At 36.4% G+C, this 17,495-nt stretch overlaps 3 protein-coding genes across 9 annotated transcripts; 1 reads left to right on the top strand and 2 right to left on the bottom strand.

Moving 5' to 3' along the window:
* Window positions 1-1,197: 1,197 nt before the first annotated feature.
* LOC111487402 lies at window positions 1,198-5,984 on the bottom strand. 7 transcript variants are annotated; one of them, XM_023134791.1, is made up of 9 exons: window positions 5,510-5,978; window positions 4,782-5,189; window positions 4,439-4,538; window positions 4,299-4,352; window positions 3,015-3,156; window positions 2,830-2,918; window positions 2,119-2,180; window positions 1,916-2,011; window positions 1,198-1,677 (listed from the first exon to the last, which is right to left on the bottom strand). In XM_023134791.1, coding segments are annotated over exons 2-9 (891 nt in total). In that variant the 5' UTR covers window positions 5,129-5,189; window positions 5,510-5,978; the 3' UTR covers window positions 1,198-1,676. The 7 variants fall into 7 exon arrangements, 6 of the variants coding, with proteins under 6 accessions (XP_022990559.1, XP_022990558.1, XP_022990560.1 ...); XM_023134790.1 differs by having other exon boundaries at window positions 1,204-2,011; window positions 5,510-5,539; window positions 5,623-5,979; XR_002719065.1 differs by lacking the exon at window positions 1,198-1,677 and adding an exon at window positions 2,445-2,526 and having other exon boundaries at window positions 1,940-2,011; window positions 5,510-5,983.
* Window positions 5,985-7,440: 1,456 nt separating this feature from the next.
* LOC111487682 lies at window positions 7,441-11,599 on the bottom strand. Its single transcript, XM_023135176.1, has 6 exons — window positions 10,317-11,599; window positions 9,426-9,481; window positions 9,003-9,233; window positions 8,629-8,920; window positions 8,361-8,557; window positions 7,441-7,797 (listed from the first exon to the last, which is right to left on the bottom strand). The coding sequence occupies exons 1-6, from the start codon at window positions 11,334-11,336 to the stop codon at window positions 7,641-7,643; spliced, it is 1,953 nt and encodes a 650-aa protein (XP_022990944.1). The 5' UTR covers window positions 11,337-11,599; the 3' UTR covers window positions 7,441-7,640.
* Window positions 11,600-14,472: 2,873 nt separating this feature from the next.
* LOC111486924 (BTB/POZ domain-containing protein At1g50280) lies at window positions 14,473-16,963 on the top strand. The gene is made up of 4 exons (XM_023134090.1): window positions 14,473-14,676; window positions 14,768-15,453; window positions 15,709-16,177; window positions 16,319-16,963. The coding sequence occupies exons 1-4, from the start codon at window positions 14,611-14,613 to the stop codon at window positions 16,817-16,819; spliced, it is 1,722 nt and encodes a 573-aa protein (XP_022989858.1). The 5' UTR covers window positions 14,473-14,610; the 3' UTR covers window positions 16,820-16,963.
* The last annotated feature ends 532 nt before the right edge of the window (window positions 16,964-17,495 follow it).

Below are 17,495 nucleotides of genomic sequence, written 5' to 3'. Positions count from 1 at the left end.
ACTGTTTGTGGATTTGGGCACTACAATTGGAACAATTGGAAGTGTTTTAAGGACCCAGAAGATAGAAACCTCATCTATTCTCTTTGATCTTTTGATATATATATATAGAAATGACGATGATAAGCTTAATATTTGCATTCAGTGTGCCCGTGGCTTAGTTTTAGTTCATAATGTTGGTCAATTACTAAACTTAGTTAGTAACCATAGCTAAACTCTTAAGTCGATCTACTTGCCTCCAACATTTCGGTCTATGACAACTCAACTAGATAGAAAACTTTTAATCTAGCATACGGAAGAATTAAGTTGGATTGAATTGGGTTTGAACATTTTTTAACTCAATTCAATCGTTTGTATTACTAATTTTTTTAACTCATTCAATCTTTATTTAATCGTTAAGATTTGCATATATATTTTAAGTTTTAAAAGATGAAATCGTGGTTTCCTGAAGAATGTTAACTTCTATAATCTATAGAATAAAACAACATCTTGGATGAAGCAAAGAGCGGTTCGGTCAGAAGCATCTACCCCGCACTCAATCCAATAAGTAAGTACATAAGCAAGACGAATCTCTTTCTCTTTCAGTATTCACAAATTAGAGAGGAGCAAAAGATAGATGTGCTAGTTAGATAAGAATTTCCAGGATCTGCCGGCTGTATTTGATTGATCTCGTGCGGTACGAATGACTTTCAGAAATTCGATTCCGAATAAAAAATTTTGTTTTAAAGAGTGATTGGAAAATAAATTATAAAAAAGAATAAAATGAAATATCATGTCGAAGGAGAAGCAAAAAGTAGCCGAAATGGCAACTCCGACACCCCATGGCACTAGAGTTCTCTTCAAATGGTATCAAAGCTTGGGCTGTTACAAACTGAACAATATTTGTTAGCATTACAGATGGTATTAGAGGCAGATATTTGTTAGCAGTACTGTGAGTTTGGGCTATTATAAATGGTATCCAAGTCAGACACTGGGAGGTATTCTAGCAAGGACGTGGGGCCCTTAAGAGGGGTGGATTATGAAATCCTATATCGATTGGAGAGAGACGAAACATTACTTATAAGAGTGTGGAAACCTCTTTCTAATTGATACATTTTAAAATTGTGAGACTGACAACAATACGTATATGCTAAACAAGTATAGACCTAGAAAGCTCAGAAGCATATGAAATGTTAGTGAATAAGTGTGCGAAGTATGAAATAATTAAATAGTGTGAAGGTCTATTTTCCATTCAACCCAATTGATCAAAGTAGCCTCCAACACAGAGAACACCACAGGAATCCAATTATTGGTAACAGAATCATTTCAGCTCCTCCAATTATACTTTCATATCAAATATTTCTCCACAATAATGTTATTTGTCCTCTCTCTCTCTCTCTCTCTCTCTCTCTCTCCCCATTACTCAAATCTCCCGACCAATATATCTGCATCTGACACTTACTTCCACTGTTAATACTCTGTGTTGAAGGAGCTCACAGACATGACATACATCAATATCAAACACTCTTTTCTCAGCCATCAACTGGATTCCGTTTGATTGGGCAGCAGCGGGATAGCTGTTACCTCGACCAATCACCTCTACATCGTCGTCATCGTCATCGTCTTCCTCTCCGTGTTCATATTTCCTTGCAATGGCCCTGGTGCTGGCATAAAACACAACCAAGGGCCAAAGATCCAATTCTGACCAACCAATTCAAAACACAAGAACACATCAGAAATCACTCCCATTCTTCATTTTCTTCTCTTTTTTCCCTTTTTTTCTTCGCTAAAACTTCCTCTGTTCTTGTAGCTTACATTAAAACTTTGACTTGGGGTTATCTTTTATGTTACAGAGCTCAATGAGAGAATTCAATCCAAAAATCAGAAACTTTTCTGTGTTCCTCGCACCTGCCAAGCATGTTATTGTTAGAGATCTTACCAGGTTGTGCTAGGTAAAATTCTATTTGCAAGATCTTCATTTATAGATACAGGAAGTGGTAGCATTTTGCTCAGTATGCCTGGAGTTTCTCTCATGCTGCATATGTTACAATTCAAAATCTCCATTAATATATGATCATTCTGCCCAAGAACTGAGTTTGGAAGGAACCCATTTAAAGATAATAAAATGAAACCTCCACTTACTCATTTAAGATAGCAATAATGTTATTCCTTGTCCGACAGAACAGGTCTATGTTATCCTGCAACTGCTTGAAAAGATAATACACATCACAATGCAGTAAAATGACTAATGGTAGCAAAACGAGCAGCCAAGCTGGATGATACGAATGAAAATAAAACAAAGCAGTGTGAAGAAAGCTTTGGAATATTATTTTGGGCACGCTCTTTAGGATTGTCCTTCTTTTATAGATTTGTCTACTACAAACCAACTCTTAGATAAGGCAAAACCAACATAAATGAATTATCATAAGATGTTCGTAAGCTTCATTTAGGAAACGTTCAGTTTATACCGAGGTATCAGTTACGTGTCTCGGAAAGTGCATTCCTTCAGGAGTATAGTGTTGATATTATGCATTCGAGGTTTTAAGAACCCTGCAAAAATTGTCCAAGAAGTCCTCTCTATCATTTCATTCCCACATCCTTATTCTCAAAGCAACATTTATAAGCTACTAGACAGATCCTTCAAGTGATTTCATAAGGAAAAAGAAGAAAAAACAGATGGGCCTTCATCTATTTTAAGAGCACCCAATTTAGCGAGTGAATCTCACAATAATCAGATGTTGGTACTAAACTCATGGGAATTTGATACTCATCAGTAAATAAGTAATCTAGACAGATGAAATGTGACAGAATACTTCAATATTAAGACAAGATAATTTGCTATTAGATATTCACCTTGTACATGGAAAGGTTGGCAGTAATTTGACTAAAAGCTTGAGCATTCTGTTCCAGAAGATGTGCAGCTGCACTGCTTATCTCTGAGACTAATGAAACGAAACGTGTCGATAAAAACTTGAATAACTCGAGGTGGTACGTGCTACTATGAAGAAGTATAGAGGGAAAAATTTCAAGATGCTAACCTTCAGAAGGCGAATTTATGTTTCTGTTTATATTATGCATCATATGAGAATATGCAGCCATGCTGGGTCCAGGGGCTGAAGGTGTGTTTATTTTTAAAGATGACTCCACCAGCTTATCCTGAACATCCATAAGAAATTGGTTCTTCAAACCAATATCAGATCATAAAGATATTAGAGGGAACATGTGACAACTACCACTACTATATCTTCAAAAACATTCTCGGTTCAACTTAGTGTCCTATAATTGTAACGGCTGTGGGCTTTCCCTTTCAGACTTCCCCTCAAGTTTTTAAAACGCGTCTGCTAGGGAGAGGTTTCCACACCCTTATAAAGAATGCTTCGTTCTCTTTCCTAACCGATGTGGGATCTCACAATAGGGTCCCACGTCAATTGGAGAAGGAAACGAGTGTCAAGGTTTTTAAAACGCGTCTGCTAGGGAGAGGTTTCCACACTCTTATAAAGAATGCTTCATTCTCTTTCCCAACTGATGTGGGATCTCACAATGGGGTCTCACGTCAATTGGAGAAGGGAACGAGTGCCAACGAGGACGCTAGGCGGGGGGTAGATTGTGAGATCCCACATCGGTTGGGGAGTGCAACAAAGCATTCTTTATAAGGGTGTGGAAACCTCTCCCTAGCAGACACGTTTTAAAAACTTTGAGGGGAAACCCGAAAGGAAAGGCCCAAAGAGGACAATATCTATTAGCAGTGAGCTTGGGCCGTTACATATACTTATGAAGTTAGAGTTAATTGAAAGTGTATTCTCTCTTGAACAGGTTGTGCAACTAAACAGCCAAAAATATTGTCAGATCGAAATCGAAATATAATGTTTTTCGTAACCATGTGCCTTTTGATTTCAGTTTGATTCTTTTTTATGTGAGCTTTCATTTTGTATGCACCATGAATTCTTTCTCTCTCAAACGAAAGGTTTGGTCTTATCATTCAAAAAGGGGGGAAAAGAGTGACACTGCATCTCAGAAAGCTAATAGTGTTATGTTTGATTCAGAAAATTTTTAGGCTCTGGGCATCAACATGAACCAAAAACAGGGAAATATCCAAAAGATTAACCAACGATTTTACATATTCATGGAATCCAAGTCACCCTTACGTGTTCTCATAATCAAACTTTGAATGTGAAAAACACAGGATTTGACAAGATTTTCAAGAATCTGATCCAGCCTAACATTAAAGCCATATAAACATCCTAGTATGCCTTTCTGTTCTTCCTCAAAATAGGAAAATAAATGATAGCAAACACATATACATAAAAGTTCCATAAAGGTACCTTTCGATTGTTCACTTTCTTTCCAATATGTTCTTCAGGCTTCCTTCGTTTTCTCTGTAATGAAGTTTGTTAATCTTCTAGAAGAACTTAAAGAAGGAAGCCTAGTGGTATTTTACACACACTAAATAACTCATACTTACAGTCATCCACCTACACCTTAAAGCAACATCCCGGACGGTTTTATCGCGTATCATGGCAGCGATCTTGATATACCTCAAAATGCTTGGTTCATCAGCAAACCTATCAAATGGCAAGTAAGAACAATATAGAGTATACAGTCAAAGGAAAGTTGATATCTACAGTTAAGAAAGAAAGTATAGCCATTGATATCTGTATGGTTTTATTCATAGAACTAGAAAGAAAAATGGACTAGGCATGAGAAGAGCTTTCATTAATCAAGCAATCGAGGAAGAATGACTGACTTGACATAAAAGAAAATCCGACAGGAACATAAGTTTGAAGATTTTAAGAAAAAGAACCTACCTGACAAGACCTTCCTCCAATTTGAATTGTTCTTCCACAGACCATTCAACCGCTAACCCAGCATCATGCTTGAGACCTGGAACAGTATCAAGAAGCAGAGAACCAGATGAATTGGCAGCTTGGCTGATAACAGGATGGTTGTGGTTGTGGTTGTTGTTGTTGTTGACGACACTCGAATTCCCCGAAAACATTATGGCGGGCGTGTTGTTAACCCCAAAATAATTCCCCATTGTCATCATCTCCGAGCTGCTGGTTGTTGCTGTAGATTGAAAAGATATGGCGTGCCGATTCAAAGCGGAACGCAACGTTTCGTCACGGTGAAACCCCGTGTTGGATTCTGCTGCCATGGCTACTAATCCTCCTATTTACAATAACTCTCACAGAAATCTCAGCTGAACCATATCCAACCTATAAATTCAGATTCATAAAACCCCAAGAAGGCACAAATTACTGGGGAAAAAAAAGGGAAATACGAGCAGTATCAAAGATTATACGTCCATAATTCGCACTAAAATCCCACAATTCCAACACAATCGGGCAACAGAATCAGAGGAAATGCAAATTTGAATCAACAAGACCCCACAATTAGCAAGCAACAAACTCAACACAAAGCATTCCTACAGCTTCAAACTCCTCAAATCAAGAGATAAAACCCATGAAACAACAAAATTACAAGAACCCAGATGAAAAAAACCCCAAAAGGGGGAAGCGAAAGAGAAATTACTCACGTTGAATTCATCTGGGTAACGATCGAAGCCCTAAAAGCACCAAATGAAAAGGAGTTGCAGAGAAAACAAGAGAGAAAGAGAGAGAGAAATTAAGGGAAGCGGGTGGGGATAACCTTTATGGGTGCAACTTTCCGACGAAGCTCTGATTGGATTTAATATTCCTTTATGAAATCCATTCATAAATGTAGAGAGAGAGAGAGAGAGAGAGAGAAGAACCCTTGAATTCTAAGCCACAGCTCCAAAAACAGATTCAAATACTGAAGAATTGGAGGCCTCACTGAGCCACCACCGAACCCACAAAGCCCTACTCCCAGTGATTTTGAAATGGGTCATTTGGGTCACTCAATTTCAATCCTCCCACGGCTCCACCAATGAAAAACTTGGAGAAAAAGCACAAAATTTTAAAATTTAAAAGGAAGAAAAAAGGAAAAGAAAGAGAGAGAAGAAGAGGGTTTGTTTAATTTCAAATAAACAATGGATACGTTGCTGCAGATCTTGGAATTCAGGAACAGTGCGAATCCCCATAAGCATTTGATGCCAATTATTGTGGACTCTCCACCTTTGCTTTTTTAAAAATTAAAAAAAAAAAAAAAAGTTAGAAATGAATTTTACTATAAAGGGTATAAATATGAACATATTGGGTATTATTATGAGTGGAGTGGTGGATTATATACAGTGAAGGCATTTCTCATAAAACTAAGTAGCTGTTGTCTCACGCCATCATTTTTGTCTCTTAATTTTAATTCATTTTATTTAATTATTTACCTTCATCCAATTATTCATTTTTCACCATTTTCACAATGTATAAATATAATTTATAATTGTAAAAATAAACATAATGTATCAAAACCTTATATAATGAATATCATATTCAAAATATTTTTATATTTATATTATTTGTTGTTGAAATTTTATTAGTTTGAATTTTTTTTATTTTAATACATTAACCATTTTAATTTTTTTTTCTAGTTATTTAATAATAAAAAAGATTAAAAATTTAGTATTTTTAGCTTAATTTAAAAAATAAAAAAAGAAAAAAAATAGATGACACGTGGGGGAAGTGAGATTAGTCACGGTGTGGGGCCCACAACAGAGATAAATTAGTGGGTTCCACCCTGAAGAGTTGGAGATAACAACCCAAATTTTAAAAATAAAAAAATGTTTTTTTAAAAATTTTATTTTCATTTTTGAAATTTTATTTTCTATTTAGTTTGATAAATTATAAAATCGAAACTCAACTTTAAACATTAAAAGGGCTATTTTTATTTATCGAAATTTTACTTTTATAATTCATTTTATTATTATTATTATTTTGTAAGGTCCCTCTCTAGGAATTATCGATAATAAATTCCAAATTTAAAAAAAATAAAAATTAAATATAAAAAAAATCAGTTAAGAACTGATTCCTCTAGTTAGTTTTTTAATTAACAAAAATAACAATAAAATGCTTTTTTTTTTTCTTTTTCTTTTTTTCGGGAGGGAATAACACTAATTAACCATCTAGATATCATATTATATATTATGATAAATAATTTATATTATCCATAAACTTACCGTAAAGAAGAGAAAAAGAATTACACAGATAAAATAAAATGAAATGAAATTATCTGTCCACCTATTTCTAATTTATTTTATTTTAACCACTCTAATATAAATCTATGGCAAATCATTATATGCCTAAAGTTAAATTGATAAAATGTCATCACTAGTCCAATAAAGTTCAGTCAGTAATTGTATGAACATATTGTCTATATATAATTGTACGAAGCATAGAGTCCTATAGTTTCAGACTAATAAGGTTGTCAAATGAATTGTGAAATGACCGAAAAAGATATATGAGTTAATATATGTTCTAAAGTTGATAATATCATAAAAGATTTTTTTAAAAGGTCTCTCCATTTAATTATTTGAATTAATATCGAGAGCATGAATTAATTATGTATAAAAAATTTCAAATGAAACGATTAACCACCAAAATTGAATGGCTAAATTACACAAAATTGAAAGCATAGAAACTAAATTGTGATTATCTACAACAATAATGGCTTCCATGAAAAAAGCACACAAACAAAATCCTTAGGGATTTTTGTCCGTTGCAATGGAGGAAAGAAGGAAAAAAAAGTGATGATCATCAACAAGAATTCATGCTCCAATTATAGTTCTGATAGGCTATGTTGACTGGACCTCCATCTCCTAAAAGGTGTGTCAAAAGCCCTGCTTTATTCCCATCCAAGAACTTCATTATCCACCTCAATATCTCTTTCTCATTCCCAAAGTCCACCCCAAACCTGCAACCCATTAAAACGTCCATTCTTCTTACTAAGCATCCACGTTACGAGTCTAACTTGAAAAGTCAAATCAATCATCCGAGACACCCCTATAGTTATACCTAGTTTCAACTTTGCCCCAATAATCAGTTAGGACTCATACCTCTCAAATAAATCATTCAGACTCACACATCTATTTTAACCAGTTGAAGTAAGGTAGGACTCAGACTCACACTCAGACCTTTTTATCTTAACCAGTTGAAGTAAAGTAAGACTCAAGACCTCTCAAATAAATCATCCAAACTCATACCTTTATGTTAACCAGTTGAAGTAAGTTAGGACTCAAACCTTTCTATCTTAACCATGTGAAGTAAGGTAGGACTCAAACTTCTCAAATAAATCATCAAAACTCAGACCTCTATCTTATCCAGTTGAAGTAAGGTAGGACTCAGACCTTTCAAATAAATCAACAGTTGAAATAAGGTAGGACTCAAACCTTTCAAATAAATCACTAGGACTCAGACCTCTGTCGGGTTGGTTAAAGTAGGAGTTAGTAAAGAAATGAGAAAGGAATGATGACAAACCACTTGATAATGCCAGTGAGAAGGACAGTTCTTTTATCCAAGTCAACCTCCACTCCACCAGCTTGGAAGAACTCCCTTGCAGCGCATCTTAGCTCAGCATCGACGCCTTGAGGGCTAAAGAATCGCACTCTTGGGCTTGACTTCGTGCCACTGCACAGTCCAAAGTGAATCAAAGGATTCACTTCCCTAAACGCGAGCTGAAGGGCTTATTATATTCAGTACTCTTTCAACAAAAACTATACTAAGTATCATAAACTCATAAATTTACCTCCGCTCGCTTGTCACCGCTGCTGAATGGCTTGGCAAAGGAATAGGGTGGCCGCCTATTGCCTCTTAGAATCCCATTCTTTATGGCAATGAGCGAGTATGGCTGCCCGCCGACCAAGTATTGGAAGTCCGAGAAGAAGGATTTTCTGTCTATTACGCCCTCCACCCGTCCAAATCTAATCAACCCATGGATCACCATCGCGTTGTACATGTTTAAGAAGAATGCTAGCTTTTCGTTGTGGGACAGTGCCATGAGGTTCACGCGGTGGAGCTCTTGTGTTAGATTTATGTACCTGCCCAAGGGTATTAATTGTATTAATTAATGTTATTTTTGAACCTTCATGAATATTTTTAAAACTTTTGCTAAATGGATACCTTCGGAATTCTTCGCTGTTGCTAACGGCGAGATAATCGACATGTTGAAAGTCGTTAGAGGCGTAGGATTCTAATATGGCGGACATGATCTTGGCTAGTCTTTGGGCAACCATGGCAGCAGGCATGGGCTCGTTGTCGTTAACCGAGCCTCTGAAGTTGAAGCACCAAGATATGCATGACCCATGCTCGAGGAAACGATAGAAATGGTACCCATCTTCGAATTCATTCTCCCTATTTATTATTACACAAAAACAAGATGTTAATGTACAATGGAAAAACAACATAGCTATTCTCATTAACGGATAGACAGAAAATTGAATCTTTATGTCTAATAAGGTTCCAAACTTTAAATTTTGGGTATAAAACTTCCAAAAAAAAAATGAACACTATTGCTCAGTTGCAATGATCGAGAGAAAGATTTACCCAAAAACATGATGAATAAAGAGCTTTTGAGCCATTTGCTTTCCAATTTCCACCGCCTACACGTAGATCAAATTCAAATTCATTACCGAACAATATAAGCATAGAAAATTTGTCGAAAACATATCTTTTTTTAAGACCCCATTGAAATTTTTTATCAAATTTAATATTTGTTTAGATAAATAAACACAAATTTAATAGAATTTAGATTAGTTTAGTTAAGGAAAGGAATATACCAAAATCAGTATATGGTCATTTGATTAATTCCCATAAGATCCATTTTTGGGAAGCGAGTCCACCTACTAATTACTCGGCACAATTTACAACATCCTCTTTCAATTTATGATTCTCTATCCATCTATTATTTCACCCGCTTGTTAGTTGCTCCCCATCATTAATGTCCCCCGCCCTACACGGACACACCCTTCACCATGTCCCTCTTCCCACCCTCCACTCACTCAAGTGGATTCTCGTAATATCACTATTCTTGCTCAAGACGCTATGTTCAGACCAGATTTAAACTTTTAACTTTTTGGTCTAAATTAGACCGTTTGTATCAGTTGAGCTAACGTTGTACTCGTGTCAGCGATTTTAAACGAGTATAAGCTCCTTTCATTCATATGCTCTCGAGCAAGATGGTTGGTGATATATAACATTGTAATTTTGGTCATTCATATTGTTTGAGGGAGATCATATGGGATGGAATTTTTTGAATTGAAAAGCAATCAGGTGCTTCGCGGACCATGATGTAATGAGATGGTAAGTTAAAGACGACCGTAGGATTTCAAAAGAAGGTTCAAAAGATGTCCATCCAACGGCCAGAAAACAGAGCGTAGAACTTAATGACTATGGAGGAAAACAGAGGATTTAACTAAGGATATTATAGAATCATACCTTAGGACGCCCACAATCAAGGCGCTGAATAAGCGCCTCCACCATATCGCTGCCGGAGAAGCAGTTCTTGACGATCTTCATCTTGATCAGACGGTCCTGAATCGGCAATCTCGATCTTAGAAATTTCACGATCTCCAGTAATCCGTCCGGCGATTCCTCCTCTGGATCGTCGAAACCGTACACCGGCGTAGCAGGTGCTTCGTCGGGGCATTTATTGCTCAACATATCGTTGATTCTCCGGTCGAATTCACCGCTGTTTCTCAGCGAGTTCAGCGCCACCAGACCTCCAAAAAGCTTCTCGTTGAAGAAAATTTGCGGCACCGATGAACTCCCCGTCCGCTTCATCAGCTCCTTCTCTCTCTGAGGAAAAACGTCGACGTTTATCTCAACAAATCTCAATCCCTTTTCATTCAAAAAACTCCTAACCGCTTTACAATCCCTGCAATTTGACCTCGAGAAGAAGCTGATTCTTCCCTTCAGTTCTCTGTTTTTATCCTCATCGCTCTTCAGCTTCACGATGACTTTCAGGCCGGAGAGTTTGATTTCCGTAACGCCGGTTTGGGACTTCCCGTTGTCGTCGGTGTCGACGTTCTCATCTCTAAGTGACGAAATCCGTTTGAAAATCGCTACCGATAAACTATTGCTTCTCTCCCGTATAAACTTCCCAATCGACGGCATATCGACGGAGATATTCTCTGCCAAGCTCTGCGACCGTTTGTACGGCGGTTCACCAGCAGAGGAAATAGAAATCCCTGGTGGGGGCTCGGGTTTAGGAAGCTGAGAATGAGGCTCCAATACGCGTAGTTCGCCACTACTACGTTTTGAATCATGGTAAATCGGATCCTCTGTTTTCTCGGAATCAAACGACGAAACAGAAGAAGAAACAGAACAAGGGGATTCACTATCAGAGAGCTTCGATTGGTTTTCATCGGAAACGGAAAGGTTCCCGGAGAGCTCGGAATGATCAGAACCATCCATCAATGGAAGTCGAGAAACAGAGGAATGAACGTCAACCACCATTAGAACAGAGAAATTCGTTGTAAGAAGAAAATGGAGGAGAAAGAAGGGGAAGGGGTTTAACGTTTTCAAGGGAGGAAGAAGGAAGACGAAGTCAAATGGGACCCACAGAGACCACAATTTTTACAATTAACCAAAAATGAAAAAATAATTTTAGAGACGGTTAAAGGGAGACGAGGGAGTGACCGGGGCCCACAAAGGTCACGTGACTTGAGGGGAGAAGGCATGTGATGACTTTTTTTTAATAAAAAATTACATAATTCCACGTGGCAATCTCTTATTCCAAATAAGAAAATGGATATCTATTTTAGTTTGTTCGGCGTCAAAACCGAAGACGACGACGCTTGTTATTGTATCTTATGCCACGTCACTCCACGAATTTAAACCTTTTTTTAATTAAATTAAATAAATATCTTGTATCTTTATATAAATTCTTAAACATTTTATTTATTTATTTTAATTGAAATTGAAACCTAATTTGACTAAAATAAATCATTTATTTTATTCGTGGAATGGATAATGGCAGTTAAATAAATAAGAAAATGGAGGAAAAAATATTATTTAAAAAAAAAAAAGGGTTTTACTTAACTTTCAAACTATATAAAAATATATATATATTATGTATTTTTTGGACCAATTCTTTATTTAATTTAATCCACTTTTGAATTATTCTTATAATTTCCTCGGGTTTTGAATTACGTCTCAATATTGTTAAACCTGTTCTACTTGTTTGTAATCACGATTTAAAATATATTTTATTTTAAAAATAATAATAGAAATAAGATGGTTGGATGGTTTTATGCATTTAAATTTTAAATATGAGAGATTGATATAAACATGTTATTTTCATACATATTTATAATTGTAATAATTTGTGACACATTGGGTATAAATGAACTGAAACCATATTCAAATCAAAACCATCTTGAAAATAGAATGATTAAAAATGACTTAAAAAAAAATAAAAGTTACGACCTATATCACCAAGATATGACTTAATGATACATGTGAGTCAGAACAAAACATATTGGAATGACTCGTGTTGGTCTGCAGAGATAGTTTTACTCTTAAAAAGTAGGGAGTATGTGACGTGACCATGTCACAAAGGATACAGAAAAATGTCGGAGTCATCTGATGTTAAATCTGGATTCCAAATCCTGATTCGAATCATGGGTATGGATGTTTACATAATTAAACTTCTAAACGCGTGTGAAAATTGATGTTTGAATGATTACTATATTTTGTAATTGATTTAATTATCCATTTTAATTGTAACTTGGGTTAAATACACGTAAGTTTGACTTTTTCTAAAAAGTATTTAAAAATTGAATTAAACGGGGTCATAGCATGGAAGAGTTGACGTGGAATACACATTAATAATTAAAATAAGTAGAAGTTGGAATGAGAAAATGTTCGAACCAAACTTTGGGTTAAAATTAGGTGATACATAATTATAATAAATAGAATTTGGGTTTAGGGTCGAGATGTGACAGTGACGTTGAACGCTAGTAAAGTTGTACTTGAAAAATCTTTCCGTTTAAATCAAAATTTTAGATGAATTGAGTTGGTGACCCGAACAACCGCTTATAACCCAACCCAATCATTATATATATTACCGTTCAAATTTTTAATCCAAAGAATAAACTGATCATGTTGGGCTTTTTTTTAGTTCATCAACATATAGAACGGGATATTCGAACCTCTAATCTCTTGATTTGAAGTATATGTTTTAACCCATTAAAGCATACGTTCCACACGAGCTTTAATGAGGAAAAGTCGATTGGAAGGTGAGCGTGAGTGGTGGTGGAAAGTAAGGCAGATGTTGTCCCCAAATGTTGTGTTGTTCTATTAATTATAAACACATCAAATCAAGACTCAATAATATTACTCCCATGGACCCTCCTAATCACATTACTTTATTGGTTAATATCGGTCGTAGTTCAATTGGTTAACGTCTTTAACTAAGAGGTTCGAGATTTGAAGTCACCCAGTTTCACGAATTGAACTAAAAGGACATAACACGGTTAAAGAAATTGTAAATGTCCTTAAGCATACAAAATAACATTAACGTTAAAAGATAATCCATAAGGTGTCGATAGACACTTTTCGTCTATACATTAATGATAAGATTTTTTTTTGTAAAGGTAGAACGTATTAATGTTACTTATAAAATTTTATGTGTATTTTTTAATTACAGTAGTAAGGTAAAAATATTTTAAATTTTTAAAAGTTAAAAATATATAACATTAATGATAAAAATCATGCTATCGGCCCCGCTTAAAACGGGAATTTCCAGACTGGGGGAAAATGGGCCCAACAATAGAAATGGGCCTGATGGATCAGCCCAGATAGGGAAAGCTATAGTGGTGGATGACGTGGCAGATGTGCTTATCCGTGAGTGGAGGAAGGAAATGGGTGGTGGGGCCCGCACTTCACGTGTCAGCTCTCAGTCCCATGTTTTTTTCCCAATTGACAAAAACACATAAGCTTATACATTTTCTTTTTTAAATATTTACAAAAAATTAATTTATTCACCCTTTTGTTTTGCTCAATTCTTTCATTTTTGTCTTTTTTATTTTTTATTTTTTCCCCTAAAGAACAAGCAAGCCAAATATAAATTTTGGCAAAATCTTCATGCCTTACACTCCCAATAATTGTAAAAAAAATAAAAATAATAAAATAAAATGTAATTTTTAATGTAATAATTAATTCTAAAATTAAAAAAAATTGAATTTTAAATAATAATTTCACTTCAGGTAGTCAATTTATACATTTTTTTTTTTTGTTAAGTCAACTCCAACAATATTAACAATATTTGACATTTGTAGCTGATATTAGTGATGAAATATTTGATATTTGTAATTGATGTTAGTGATGATTATGTTAGTTACGGTGGATAAATATAATTTTTTAAATAATTAAAAAATTGTAACATAATGTTTTAAATTAATTTTTTAAAAAAAAAATAGGAAAGTGGCTTAAAATTTTGGGAGGCTCCCAAGTTAAACAATTTGAAGGCAAGTTGGTTGAATTATTCACGAGAATTTTAAATAATTTTTAAAATTATAATTGCAAATAATAATGCTCACAGGAAGCGTGGAAAAATATTAATAAAATAAAAGCTTACACGACATCGCCATCGCCATCGCTCCAAACGAATCCTTCTCCATTGCCCCCACAAATATGCTTCTCTTTCCCTTCCACCTCTTTCACTCCTCTTTCTCTCTCTCTTTCTCTCTCTTCCGCCATTGTTGCTCTGCAACTTTCCTCCACAGCCATGACTCCGCAATCCACCTATCTCCAAATCCAAATCGCCGCCCAGCATACTTTCTTTCTCAGCGAGGTATTTTGGGCTTCATTTGCTTTTTCCATTTCTCCTTTCCGATCATTTCTTCCTTTTTCTCATCTTGTTTTCTTTACATTTTGTTTTGCAGAAGGTTATTTCGGCTTATTCCGCAAGATTTCGGCGGATTAGCAAGCAGCATAGGCGAGCGAGAAGGCGAACAACCACAACAACTGCCTTTGGTGCTAGTTCCAGCGATGATATCTCTAATTCTGCTATTGAGATCGATGATTTTCCTGGAGGAGTGAATGGATTCGAACTCATCTCAAGATTCTGCTACAACCGCACCCAAATCGACATCACTGTCTCTAATGTTGCATTACTCCATTGCTGTGCCGTGTTCCTTGGAATGACGGAGGAGGTCGCCGCTGGGAACCTCATCCTGCAGACTGAGAATTTCCTCGACGGAATCTTCTACTGGTCGTGGAGTGATTTATTGTTGTGCCTTCGGAGTTGCGATTCCTTTTTCGCTTTTGCAGATTCGTCAGGACTTTTGCAGAAGCTCGTTTGTGCTTTATTGGCCAAGATTGCACAGAATTCCAATGCGAGCCTCGTCACTCCTTCTTCCTCTTCTTCTTCCTCCTCGCCTGATAATGCGTCTGGTAATTCAAGATTATCTACCAAATTGTGGTGGTTCGACGACATGTCGTTATTGCCTGCTCGGATCATTGAAAAAGTCGTACAGGGGATGGGGAGCTACGGGAGCAGCAATAACAGTTTGATTCTCACCAGATTTCTCCTCCATTACCTCAAAACCGCTGCTCAGAGCACTGTTGGGTACGTGTTACACTATTGAATCCAAAAGCTTCAACTATGAATATTAATCACATAATCTTATGTTTCGATAACAGATTAAACTCGTAAGCTTAAGAAATGGGTATCAATGTTCTAAGTTCTGATCACATACATATCCTTATGATTGAACTAATGAACTTGAGCCTTATCTTTAGGAATGAGCAACTATTGATTGAAGGTCTCTGATTAACATATTAAACTGCAGTATATTGAAGGTTTGATTCATATGTTTAACAGGTATGGGAGTGGGCGGCCGAGGGGAGAGTACGGCGGGCTAGCGGACACCGCAGTGCACGGGGTGGTAATGGTGGGGAAAAGTATGTTTTCTTGCCGGGGGCTGTTCTGGGTGTTGAGAGTGGTGTCTGGTTTTGGTCTGAGCAAAGATTGCCGGAGTGGGTTGGAGAGGATGATCGGCGGGATGCTGGATCAGGCCAAACTGGATGATTTGCTAATCTCCGGGCACCACAAATGCACTTACGATGTGAATCTGGTGATAAGATTAATCAGAGTATTCGTGAACAACGATGGAGCTTTGTCTGTGCACAAGCTGAAAAAAGTGGGGAAACTGGTTGATAAGTATTTGGGGGAAATTTCTCCTGATCAAAACCTCAAAATATCCAAATTCTTGGGAGTTGCCGAGAGCTTGCCGGACTGTGCTAGAGATTGCTTTGATGGAGTTTACAGAGCAATTGACATCTATCTAGAGGTGAGTAGAACAAGAATTTCAAGCTCATAAACCTCATTATCATTCATTTTTGTATTGAAAATCAGAGGTAGAATGAGTGGCAATTAATCTGAAGTTTTCTTTCACTGAAAAGGATTGTTTATTATGTGTATTGTGTTCCAGTCTCATCCAAATCTTTCAATGGAAGAGAGGTCGAGGCTATGTAGATGTCTAAATCATGAGAAGCTGAGCCTAGAGACATGCAAGGCCTTGGCAAAGAATCCAAGAGTGCCGCCAAGGATAGCAGTGGAAGCACTGAAGTGTCAAGCAATGGGAGGTGGTCGTTCAAGCAAAGAGGAAACGACGGCGACCGAGTCCGCGATGGCAATGATAGCAGCAGCAGGGGAGGAGGATGATCGGAGCAGTACTGAGTATTACAGTAGCGAGTGTCAAAGGGTTTTATCAAGTAGCAGCTTTGAGTCAGAAGGGTGTAGCAGCAGCACAGGCCAAGACACCAACAACAACAACCAAGACATGAAACTAAATCTGCAAAGGATGCAATGGAGAGTGGTAGAATTGGAGAAAGTTTGTAGGGAAATGAAGAGTAACATGTCCACTTTGGTTAGACAAACTGCCATCACTTCACCACCTGCTTACCACAGAGCCTTGCCTAGACTGTGTTAAACTAAATCGATTCATCTCGTAAGTATCTTCTTACACACCATCATTAACTTTTTGGTCGAACGACATGTACACACACCTATGTAGCCAAGTAATGTCATATACATATTATATTTGTATGCATAAATTCATCATTTGATTGCTTCATACGAACACGAAACTCATCGGCCCACGAGCGAAGTTTGAGTTCGGAAAAGAAAATGCAAGTTGAGAGGAGTTTTAAATTTAGAGTGAGAATCTTAGTGAGTAAAATAATAGGAAGTTGTAGCATCTTGGCGAGGAAGAGAAGAAAGAAGTCAAAAAGGGACAGAAAATGGTAAGAAATGGAATCAGATTTGTCTGGTGAAGAAAACCAGTGGCCAAAACCGAGCTGATTTAGCAGCTTCAGCTATCGACAACCAATTGGATGCAGACACGTGTACTTGCTCACATGAGCTTGCCATTTCGGTCTCCTATGTTTATTTAATCATTGCCCCCTCAATTCCCAAAATTTTATATTTTAATTTTAAAATACCTATAAATTATTAAAAGTTTCAATAATATCCTTATCTGAACCTTTTTACCATTACTGTTTTATAAGAAATAAAATAAAAAATAAAAAGTCGAGATGAAAAGTATTTTTTAATAACAAAACGTTAATTGTTTCCGAAAACTAAATATTATTAATTTAAATTTGAAA

The sequence above is a fragment of the Cucurbita maxima genome, unplaced genomic scaffold, assembly GCF_002738345.1.
Source record: "Cucurbita maxima cultivar Rimu unplaced genomic scaffold, Cmax_1.0 Cma_Scf00012, whole genome shotgun sequence".
Lineage (NCBI taxonomy): Eukaryota > Viridiplantae > Streptophyta > Magnoliopsida > Cucurbitales > Cucurbitaceae > Cucurbita > Cucurbita maxima.
Note: the sequence above shows the minus strand (reverse complement) of the source record. Positions and strands in the feature narration are given on the sequence as shown.

Coding starts and splice junctions, on each gene's coding strand:
- LOC111487682 (XM_023135176.1), bottom strand. CDS start 11,336: ATGGTGGTTGACGTTCATTCCTCTGTTTCTCGACTTCCATTGATGGAT. Junction 9,234..9,425: donor TTTATTCATCATGTTTTTGG/GTAAATCTTTCT, acceptor AATAATAAATAG/GGAGAATGAATTCGAAGATG. Junction 8,558..8,628: donor GCGGTGACAAGCGAGCGGAG/GTAAATTTATGA, acceptor TAAGCCCTTCAG/CTCGCGTTTAGGGAAGTGAA.
- LOC111487402 (XM_023134787.1), bottom strand. CDS start 5,128: ATGGCAGCAGAATCCAACACGGGGTTTCACCGTGACGAAACGTTGCGT. Junction 4,353..4,438: donor TAAGGTGTAGGTGGATGACT/GTAAGTATGAGT, acceptor ACTTCATTACAG/AGAAAACGAAGGAAGCCTGA. Junction 2,181..2,829: donor CCAACCTTTCCATGTACAAG/GTGAATATCTAA, acceptor CTTTTCAAGCAG/TTGCAGGATAACATAGACCT.
- LOC111486924 (XM_023134090.1), top strand. CDS start 14,611: ATGACTCCGCAATCCACCTATCTCCAAATCCAAATCGCCGCCCAGCAT. Junction 14,677..14,767: donor ATACTTTCTTTCTCAGCGAG/GTATTTTGGGCT, acceptor TTTGTTTTGCAG/AAGGTTATTTCGGCTTATTC. Junction 16,178..16,318: donor CAATTGACATCTATCTAGAG/GTGAGTAGAACA, acceptor ATTGTGTTCCAG/TCTCATCCAAATCTTTCAAT.